The sequence below is a fragment of the Dromiciops gliroides genome, chromosome 4 (assembly GCF_019393635.1).
Source record: "Dromiciops gliroides isolate mDroGli1 chromosome 4, mDroGli1.pri, whole genome shotgun sequence".
Lineage (NCBI taxonomy): Eukaryota > Metazoa > Chordata > Mammalia > Microbiotheria > Microbiotheriidae > Dromiciops > Dromiciops gliroides.
The window spans coordinates 44450957-44462608 of record NC_057864.1 but is presented as its reverse complement, the minus strand read 5'-3'; the positions used below and the strand labels follow the sequence as shown (position 1 = coordinate 44462608).

The window sequence follows — 11652 nt, the reverse complement described above, 5'->3', positions numbered from 1 at the left end:
TAGTTCATTAGTCCCATCCAACTCTTCATGACCCCATCTAAGATTTTCATTGGCAAAGATACTAGAGTGCTTTGCCATTTCCTTCTCCAGCTCATTTTACAAAAGAGGAAACCGAAGCAAACAGGATTAAGGGACTTGCCTGGGGTCACACAGAATCACTGAAGTCCAGTGGCAAGACAAAATGATGTCAAGATGACTAGCAATGGCCCAGGATGCACTGGATAACCCTGGTGTCTTCCATGTCTGACAAAGCTCTAAGTGTTTGGCAGAGCCTGCTTTGGCTGTCTTCATGGCCATTGGAACAAATTGTTCTCATCTGCCCCTTCCAGTGTGGAAAGTCTTCATATGGATGGGGTAGACATCCCAACTCACCAAAGGTTTGAGACCTACTGGTTACCCAACCCAACACATGTGCACATGTATGTTCATGTGTGTATGTATATTTACATAACACTCAAGTTTACAAAGGAATTGACGTTTGTTTTCTCATTTGGCTCTCACAACAACCCTGAATGGTGGGTGATTATTATCTCCATCATCCAGGTGAGGATACTGGGCCCTAGAGGTGAAATAATTTGCTCAGTTACATTTTTCCAAGGTATCAGAACTTAGGATTCAAAACTAGATCTTTTGACTTTGAGTTCCATGTTCTGTTCACATTTCCTCCACTCTCCTCACTGAATTTCCACCAATGCTTCCTATCACAGAGATGACACATCTAAAAAGAGGGAACATTAGTAGCCTGGAGAAATACTGCATACTAGAAACAGTAGTACTTTGAATTGCATTTTCAAATTTTATTAAAACTCTCTATGATGTCTTTCAGAACCCATCTCATTTCTCTTAGAACCAGGGCAGGAGCTGAAACTCATTGGCAAGAAGAGTTTGTTTTTTTAAATGTTTCCATCTGTCCTTTAACTCTCCTTTAAGGAGCATAAAACCCAGAAATATGTTTCAATTACATTTGTTGGATAGGATTAGACTATCCCTTGGGGATGCTGGGTGAATTTCCAGTGTTTGAGAGGCTGTTAAACTGCTCATTAGTGCACTCTCTTAAGGTCTTTAGGAGAAATAAAATGAGATGAAACTCAAGCAAACCAATTTGGACACTTGCTGCAGTAAAAAGACTTGGTGACAAAAAGAAGGCTTTGATCTAGCTGTATATTTCATTTATTTATGCTACCTCTGTCCTGCAGAGTGGCAAGGTGGATAGTGTCCCAGATGCAAGTGGGAATCTGGAAGACTGAGGCTTAAATCCCTCCTCTTTTAGGTATGAGTTGGTGCCCATGGACATCACTTCTCTGAGCTTCAGGCAAACGCTCCAGGACTGGTCTCCTAAGCTACAGACAAGTTGCTGTCTGCCCTGGTCACATGCTGACACCCCCCATTCCTTCCAGTACTGTAGGTAACTGAACTTTAAAGTTCAATCAGCAAGCATTTATTAAAGATCTGCAATATGGTAGGCAGGCACTGTGGTAGGCACCGGGAATGTAAAGACAAATATCCATCACACTGCCCAATGCTTTCAGCATTTTGAGAGACTCTAATAATGTGGATATTCTCTCCAATCACCCATCCGTGACCAAGGGTGTGACATTCATCCATCTCCTTAAATATAATGTGGAGGGGGCAGCTAGATGGCGCAGTGGTTAAAGCACCGGCCCTGGATTCGGGAGGACCTGAGTTCAAATCTGGCCTCAGACACTTGACACTTACTAGCTGTGTGACCCTGGGCAAGTCACTTAACCCCCCCATTGCCTGCAAAAAACAAACAAACAAACAAACAACATAACACGGAAGGATCCACCCAAAATTTTGGTCCTGGAGTTCTCTTGATATGGCATGGGTACGGATGGAATATGTAGGCAACAAAATATTAGTTATCCCTCAGCTCTCATTCAATCACCAACCCATCTTTTCTTCCAGTCTCTTTGATGACATATTTTCCCTTGATTCTCCTGCTTAATGCTGTAGTGTTCTCATTCTCACCATGGGTCTGTCTAGCAATGAGACCTAATTTTAAAAAGTGAATTCTCTTTAACAGCTAAAGGTTACCATCTCAGATCCCAGAGCAGGAAATTTATACTTTGTAAAGTATGAAGTTTTACTAGGTATTCAGGGTAACTAATATCATTAAAAATGTACTGTCAAGGAGTTAGATTTCTAATCAAGAATCAACACCAGGGGAAAGCTGTGAAATGGAGATTCTACAGAACATCAAGCCTCGCTTAGGATAGGTTGATCACCTGAAATCTCATTACCATGCTGAGTGACTCAATTTTTGATACCCAACACTTTTTTCAATTCCCTCAATTGCTTCTCCCCTCTGATTGGAGAGGGTTGGAGGGTGAAGCATTAAATTCTTCCCAAAGCTTTTCTGTATTGAGGACTGGGATCTGACTCTCCATTTTCCATCAGTAGCTCTGCTTGGTTTTAGCTCTACAGAACATCATGCCCTAACAATGGGAACCCCTGGTTATTTCCAATACCTGCTTTTCTTTTGGGAAAAAAAAATTTTCTTTTGAGTGTTGTCTTTGCCCATTAGATTATAAGCTCCTTAAGATCAAGGACTGTCTTTTTCTCATTTCTTCTTCAATTAGTTTGATAATTTTTCTCTACTCCCCAACTCCTGCCCTCATACTAGGGAACTTCAACAAACATATTGATTCTCCCTCAAATACCCTAACTACTTGTTTCTTCAACCTACTCACCTCCCATGAGAAACTCCTCCACCCAACCTCAGCCACATACAAAATGGTCCCTCTTTTGATCTTGCCATCACCCACAAATGTACCATCTCTAACGGTCAAGAATTCTGAAATCTCCTTATCCAATCATCTATTGACTTTTCACCTCTCCCTCTGCTAATTATTTCCTATTTTTCCTGTATATAGCTTGCGTTGTGCATGCATGTGTATTCTATGTATTTCTATGTGTATATGCAAACATACATATGTGTGGATAGACAAAGATATGTAGATACATATAGATACATAGATAGCATACCGTTTTTCCTATTAGATTGGGACTGTCTTTTGACTCTTTGTACACCCACTATTTAGCATAGTGCCTGACATGTAGGTGCTTAATGTTTTTTGATTATTGATATCCCCAGCACTTAGCATAGTGACACATAGTAGGCGCTTAATATTTATTGATTAAATTGAAAGATAGTATTTCTGATATTTTATGTGTTTTCTGGAAAGATAAGTCCATACCAATTGCTTTCATGTACTATCTTTTCCTTCCTCACAATTTGGCTTCTGACTCCACAGGTTAACAGAATCTTTCTCTCCAAGGTCAACGATAAAATTTGTAATTTTTAAACCCAGTAGTCTTTCCTCAGTCCTCATCTTCCCTTACATAAGTATTTCTTTGTCATGGCCTCCTATTCTGGAATACCTTGAACCCTTGTCATACCCTCACTCATGCCTTGTTAACTCTAACCACGGATGACACGACATCCTGCACCCCCATTCATATGCTACAAAGCAGAGCTGAAGGAAGTCATTGAGCTGAAATGACTGGGTGACATTACACACTTATATCACCTAATATCACCTGGGCCCATGTCACTGCAAAGGAATCCTTTTACTCCTCCCAAATCAAGCCTCACTCTGCTCTCCACCGTGGATGGTCCAAAGTTTTTCTTCTCTCTCCTCTACCCTTCCTCCCACGGTTGAGGTAGGCTTTCTCTTTGCCTAGATCAACCCCTCTATGTATATGTTCTAGATTCCATCCTTTATCTTTTCCAGTTGATTACCATTTCAGTCATCAACTCTTCCTTTCTCCTAGTTATTGCCTGGTTGTCTACAAAAATGCCCAAGTTGTCTCATCTTTAAAAAATCCTCACTAGAGGGGGCGGCTAGGTGGCGCAGTGGATAAAGCACTGGCCCTGGATTCAGGAGTACCTGAGTTCAAATCCCCCCTCAGCCACTTGACACTTCCTAGCTGTGTGACCCTAGGCAAGTCACTTAACCCCCATTGCCCTGCAAAAAAAAAAATCCTCACTAGGTCCCACCATCTCCTCACAATAAGGGCCTATCCTTTTACCTGCCAACTCCTAAAAATCCATCGATACTCATTGTTTCCACTTCCTCTAAACTCACTTCTCAACCCTTTGTAATCAGGCTTCCTTTTCTCATCACTAAACTAAAATTGCTCTCTCTAAAATTAACAAAATTTCTTAGCTTAAACTCTAATGGCCATCTATTAACCTATCTGTCTTCTCAACTTCCTTTACCTCTGTATTTGACAATGAGGACCACCCTCTCCTCCTGGACACTGTCTTTTCTATGTATTTATGACACTACTTTCTCCTAGTTCTCCTTATTTTTCTAAACTCTTGCTGGCTCATCATCCATTATCCTTCCCTCCAAATATGGATAGATTCCAAGGCCCTGGGCTATCTCGGTCTATATATTTTCTCATTTGATGACCTCTTCAGCCTCTATAGATTTAAGTAGCATTTTTAATGCAGATCAATCAACAAGCATTTTAAAAAATACATTATTGCTATCTTTTTTATATCACCTAGATTTTTCTCTTTCCCTCTCACTTCCAAAGATCAATCTTTTATAACAAAGAATTTTTAAAGCAAAAGAAAAAAGAGGAAATAATCAGTAAAACTGATCAATATAGGGGCAGCTAGATGGCGCAGTGTAGAGCACCGGCCCTGGAGTCAGGAGTACCTGAGTTCAAATCTGATCTCAGACACTTAACACTTACTAGCTGTGTGACCCTGAGCAAGTCACTTAACCCCAATTGCCTCACTAAAAAAAACAAAAACAAAAACAAACAAAAAAACCTGATCAATATATTAAAAAAAAAAACATATATGCAATGTTCTGCCCCACCCCGCACCATGTACTACTCTTTGTACACCATGTATCTCCGCAAAGGATTGGGGGAGATACGTTCTCATCTTTCTTCTTTGGGACCAAGCTTATTCTTTATAATTCCACAACACTCATCTTCAACTGTTTTGTTTCAACATTTTTAAGCACCATCTCTTTGCCAGCCATTGTCAGCCACTGCATGAGGTACTGGGGATACAAGACAAACTGACACAATCCCTGCTCTCAAGGACTTTCCATTGAATCATGAGCCAAATCTATATATTCAGCTCCAGTCTCTCTCCTGAACTTCAGTCCCTGTCACCAACTGCGTATTAGACATTTCAAACCCAACGTTCCATAGATATCATCAGCCTAACATGCCCAATAAAGAATTTATTATCTCTGTCCCTCCCTACACCTCCACCCCCTCCCCCTTCCCAATCTTGTCTACCTCTGTTAAGGACACCATCAGCCTTCCAGGTATTCAGATTTACAGACAGACTTCTTGTTCTCCCTCACCCGATGTATCATTATGCCCAGTAAAGTTTCCAAACTTATTCTACCTCCACATCTCTTTCAATCATCTCCTTGCTACTCAAACCACCAGCACCCTAGCCCATATATACTCTTTTCCTCTTGAAGAAAAAAACAGGAATAATGATACTCTATTCCAGAAATTGGTCTCCCTGCCTTCTCTCTCCCCACTCCAATTCATCTTTCATATAGTTGGCAAAATGATTTTCTTTAATGCAGGTTTGACTGTCACTGCCCTAATCAACCCACCTCAGTCATCCCTTATTGCCTCCAGGATAAGCACAGTCCTGTTTTGCTTGTAGTCTTTCACAACCTGACGGAAACCTAGCTTTCTGGACTGATTGTATATCACTTCCTGTCTCCCCGTCTCTGGTCCAAACTGTCCTTGCTCCTCCTCACATGACACTCTATCCCCTAATGCCAGCAAGTGGCTATCCTCCGTGTTGTTCCTGATGGAGGGTTGCTGGGGTGGGGGTGGGGAAGAGGCTGGAGACAGGAACGATGAAGAGAGCAAATTGCTCCTTGGGACAGTTTCCCTAATTGGGAGAGACTACCTTACTCACTTCAGGACTCTGCTCAAGCATCACCTTTTACATGAAACCTTCCCTGAGGACACCAACTAAAAGGATTCTCTCCCTCCTCAAACTTTACCACTTTGGATCTTCCCTTTGCCCAGGGCACATTTTAACTTGTATTATACTGATGTACATGTACTTCTAGCAGATGTGCCCTGATAACTAGTCTTTAAAGTCTGAGTACCCAATTATCTATTATTATCTTGCACATAATAGGTGCTTAATAAATGTCTGAGTAGTTTCTGGTACCTATCATGGGGAGAGAGATTGAACTGAGCATTAGAATTCCTACCATTTGAAAGCAGAGATTCTAAAACACTGCTCTAGAATGTCGATGTCAAATTTCATAGGGGATCATGGCTGAGGGAAAATTCCAGGATATGACTCTGTGTTGGAGAATAGACCAATCCCATGCTTTCCCTGCTTGGTGGTATAACCTTCAGTTGGTTATTATGAAAATTGCTTAGCTTGCTTTAATAGAATTATTTTCAAAGTATAAAAAGATCTTGACATTTCACAAACTGAAAACTCAAGTTTGAACTGTATTAGGTTCTGTTTATTTCCTTTAAGAAAACTTGGAAAGTCTTAGCTGACTTGTAAGCATTTATAATTTTCTTGATAAAATCTGGAGAATTAAAAAAAATTCACTTGTCTATTACTTAAACATTGATCTCTTATGGTGTTGAACACAACAGAAAACATTTCTGGTCACTATGACCCTAGGCAAAAGATCACTTTTAAACACAATAATATTGACAAAATGAGAGCAAAGAACAGTATTGGTGGAGGGAACTGTTATGGGTCAGGGAGAGTCTGGGGACTAGGGAAAAATGAAGAAAACTGCTCCTTTGGTCAGAGAACATCAGTTCCACTAGTTAGGGATTGGAACCTTTATGCTCTTGTTTTTTAAATCAAGGAGTACAGCTCTACAGTAAGAAAAGTCAGACATATCATTAAGAGAACTCTTGTCAAATGCAATTGTTTGTCCACTATCTTGGTAAATGTGACTGCCTGTCCAACTACCCCTCAGATAGAAACAGTTGGTAGTGAAGTGGATAGGGTACTGGGCCTGGAGACAGGAAGCCGAGTTCAAATTCTGCTTAAGACACATGATTTATATGACCCTCCCTGGGCAAGTCATTCAAATGCTCTTTGCCTGTTTCCTTAACCATAAAATGGGGATAACAATAGAGTTGTTGTGAAGATCAAATAAGATATTTGTAAAATTGATTAGCACGGAGCCTGGCACAAAATAAGTACTATAAGCTTATTTCCTTCCCCCCTTTTCTGTCATAGTCTTGGCAATAGGCATTTTTTATCCATTTTGTTTTTTTGTTGTGGGTGGTGAGACCAATCTTTTAGTTCTTCTGTGGATTTCACTAAGAAGACTTTGTACAGGGGCAGCTAGGTGGCGCAGTGGATAAAGCACCAGCCCTGGATTCAGGAGGACCTGAGTTCAAATATGAACTCAGATACTTGACACTTACTAGCTGTGTGACCCTGGGCAAGTCATTTAATCCTCATGGCACCCCCCCCCAAAAGAGGACGACTTTGTACATTTCCAGTGCTGCCTATAATTAGCAGTTGACCCCACAAATAGCTTTTGTTAAACCTTGCCATCAATAGGAAGTCTTTTTTAAAAAATACATCTACTTTTCAACAAATGTGTTGAAATATTTTTAAATATACTCTGGTTTCATATTAATAGTCATATTCAGGACAATAAAGGGGGAGAGGAAGATAGAAAGTAAAAAAGTAAAAGAAAGGGACTAAGAGGGAGTGAGATGCATGGATGAAGAGTCTGAAAGAGGTAAAAGGTTCATCGGGCTAGAACACCATTCATTGTAGCTCACCTGGTGTGTGAAATGATTACTCATTATCAACATAGAGACAAGAAAGGTCAGGTTGAGTTGGAAAACAGAATAGTTATTTGACTGGAAGATCAAAATCATGAAGGAGCCTATTATAAGGACAACTATGTAACGTGATAGCACAACGTAGAGGACCATGAGGGCCAAGCATAGGAGTTGACACTTCTTTGGTAGGCCGTCAAGTACTGTCCCTGAGGATCCTTGGGCAGAGGCAGTTATATCTGTGTATCTACAGTGTGTGAGGAGGTGACGCAGGAGAGAGGCTAGAACTTCAGTGACTTACTGGACACAAGATGTTAGAGTAGAAGAAGAGTCCAACATGACATCCAGCTTTCAAACACAGAGGGAAATGGGCTGTCATAGGCTCATGGATCTAGAGCTAGATCTTGGGGGGTCATCTAGTCCAACTCCTTCACTTTATGGGTAAGGAAACCAAGGTCCAGGCTGGTTAAGGGCCAGAGTTACACAAGGAGCTAGCTTCAGAGGCATAGGATTGGAACCCAGATCTCCTGACTGCAGAACCAGTGCTGCCAATTACATTTCCATTTGACAATTTTAGGCAGCTAGCATGCTAAAAATTGGGGGAAATAAGAAAAGGCCTTTGTGGAGTAGGTGACACTTGTAATACCTGAAGGCTTTAATAATAATAAAATAATAATAATAATACTTGTTTGACTTTAAATGCCAAACAGTTTTTACATTATCCTGTAGATAATCAGGATGACTCATTGAAACTTGGTGAGCAAGACTGCCCAGAAACAATGGTAGACAGGTCAGCCTCATGTGTAGTCCTTGAAGCGCATATACTAGGAGTCTCTATGGGACTTTGCACAAGCTAGCACCTGATGGCAATGGGATGATACCTTTGGGGAAGTATGTGAACCTGTGTTCTTTTCAACCTGCCTCAGATTTTACTCCTTCTCCCTCTTTCTACTCTACAGAAATCATGAGAAAGGCTGCAGAATTTTATACTCAACATGTCAGTGTGTTAATAACTGGAATGTACAACGAGGAATTAACAAAATGTTGTCCCATAAAAGCAGACCAAAAAGCTTCAATGGTAAATCTTACTAAAGGCTATGTGGCCACTTCACATCTCCAGCTGGAACAGATGCTCGATTTAATGCTATATAATTACTGCCATGCCAGTCAAACAAATAACACCATAGTCAATACTCTAACCCCTAGAAATATCATTCTGAAATGGTCTTATTTCAAAAGCATTTCTGATTCCATTCCCCCAAATGATATATTATAGTTGTGTATATAAAACTTTCTATGTGTGTATATATATATATATGTATATAAATAACTGATCCATGGTTTCAAACCCAATTAAATAATTTCTACAGTAATCAGTAATAAACATCATAAAAACTCAAGTTTCATAAGAATAGCTTTTTCACATTTATTGCCCAGATTATACTTAAAAAGTCCAATCATGTAATATGGCAATAACCCTAATACATTTGTAAACAGAATATTACTAAAAAAGATTTAAATTGGCATGTAAAATACTATGATTATGGATGCACGAAATTATTAAATTTTAAAGCATCTTAACATAATCATGTTATAACTATGTACAAAACATACATAAATCTCAATTTAAAACATATGAAAGAGGCCATTTCAAATCACACAAGACGTAATAAATATAGAGCTTGCTTTGTTAAAAATCTACATTGTACATTCAAGTAAAGGCAAAACTTCCAATGCCAGTAACACTTGAAACAAAATTAAACCTTTACAATAACTGGTTTCCTAAAAGTGCTACTTTTGATATCTATAAAGGAAACACTCCTCCTAGTGCGTCAGTTTCCACCTGAAATGTCTCTACATTCCTTTATTCACAGAATCAGCAAAGCTTTTCTATCTTTCAAAAGGTAACATTTCAGTTCTTTGGGGAAGAGAGGATAAGGGAAGTCAGAACAAACAACTCAGACCACCTTTCTTAAAACCATTAAATATGATCAAGTTTATCCCACTTTGCACCTTAGACAAGAGATAGCGTAACCAAGCACACCCACTCAACGTGCCTATGGTAAGCCATCTCTGTGTTCTATGGACGAATCTGTACAAGCCAAAGAGCGTGAGCCAGAGCAGCCTCCTTCCTGCGAGTCCGATCTTGATGCCGTGCTCCACCTCTGAGCTCTCCATTCCCTGCCCACCTGATTTGGTTTAATGTCGTCTGGAGCTACATTCAGTACACTGCTTAGGAAAAAAAAAAAGTTAGTATTACTATGTTTTATTTACATTTGAACTTAATTTCCAAGGTTTAAAACAATTCCTTATCATTTTACAGGCAGAGTTTCAAAATTATAGGCTAATTGGAGCAGAGGAAGAAGTACTTCAAATTATTTCACTGCAGCATCACTCCTTGATTTCCTGACTCTCAGAAAAGCACCACAATAAATAGGAGTCAGTCTGGGAGCAAACTGTTCATCTCACGACCAGGGTCGGGCACCAGTTCCACCCTTTTCATGTCTTCCCCATATAACCACTTCAACATTTCTCCAGATCGTCACTTAAAAGTGGCCAGAAGGGGCAGCTAGATGGCACAGTGGATAGAGCACCAGCCCTGGAGTCAGGAGTACCTGAGTTCAAATTTGGCCTCAGACACTTAACACTTACTAGCCGTATGACCCTGAGCAAGTCACTTAACCCCAAATGCCTCACTTAAAAAAAAAAAAAGTGGCCAGCACAATTTCAATAATATAGGCTAAGTTGTGCTGTGGTCATTAAAGTGGTATCTACTATTGTCACTCAGAAATAGATGGAAGTTATTTCTTTTTTTAAAGCAAAGGTTTAAATTGAACTGGAGTACTTTGTAAGTCTGATACTTTATCAACTAACAATCCTACAATATTCTTTTTTTTAAAAAAACTTTTTTGGGGGGGCAGGGCAATGAGGGTTAAGTGACTTGCCCAGGGTCACACAGCTAGTGTGTCTGAGGCCAGATTTTATCTCAGGTCCTTCTGAATCCAGGGCCTGTGCTTTATCCACTGTGCCACCTAGCTGCCCCCACAATATTCTTTTTCAATAGAAATTGCTTTTATTATAAAGTTATCTGCAATAGTCTAGAACATTTCTCTTAAGACTTAATTTTGGCTTCCTATACACTATCTGTGCATGGTATATGAGAAAGAGCATTGTATTTGGAACTAGAGGAGGTCGATTTAAATCCTGGCTCTGCTAGCATCAGGGTCTCTCTGGCATCCAACATCATCATGGTAAAATGAGCGATGTAGGTTGGATGTTCCCTAAGGTCCCTGTTCCTGTTCAAATTTCTATCATCGCCTCCTCAAAGAGATTATGGAAAGGCTTGAAATGAAAATCTTTGTCTTGAGTAACGTAAACCTGAATTGAAAAAAAGGGTCATCTCTATTGATGACTAGAACTTCTTAATCTACCAATATTACAACAAATACACAACTGGACCTCCCTGAGATATTCTGAAACTCCATGCCTTGAAGATACATGGTAACTTAAATTACCTTAAGGTTTTTTAGATCACTCAATAACAGAATGCCCCACGCCACAAGATTTAAGATACTTCTTACTGAATTCTGCCTCACAGTGAAGATTGCAGCATAGTTCTGTTGTATAAATATATTGACAATCTTATTCTAAATCCACTTTATGGTTTTGTTCTCATTTCAGAGGTCTCTAACTATGAAATGAAGTGATAATATCCACTTCGAATGTTTTCATTATACTGGCCTTCAGAATACCATTAAAGGAAATGTTATTGTCCTTTTTTATGTGATATAAATTTATATTACTAATCAAATTCAAAGATAACTTTTGAAAGATAATTAAGCCAACCATGCT

The 11652-nt window shown here is 39.6% G+C and overlaps 1 protein-coding gene across 6 annotated transcripts in view; it reads right to left on the bottom strand.

Annotated features, from left to right (window-relative positions):
* Positions 1 to 9632: 9632 nt before the first annotated feature.
* LOC122756063 (SSX family member 2 interacting protein) overlaps positions 9633 to 11652 on the bottom strand; it is a 66233-nt gene continuing 64213 nt past the window's right edge. For 5 of the 6 annotated variants that reach the window (XM_044005148.1, XM_044005150.1, XM_044005146.1 and 2 more), the window contains one exon: positions 9633 to 10032. In XM_044005148.1, coding sequence (XP_043861083.1) covers positions 9858 to 10032 — 175 coding nt within the window. In that variant the 3' untranslated portion in view covers positions 9633 to 9857. The remainder of the gene's footprint in view (positions 10033 to 11652) is intronic. The other variant, XM_044005149.1, reaches the window with a different exon arrangement.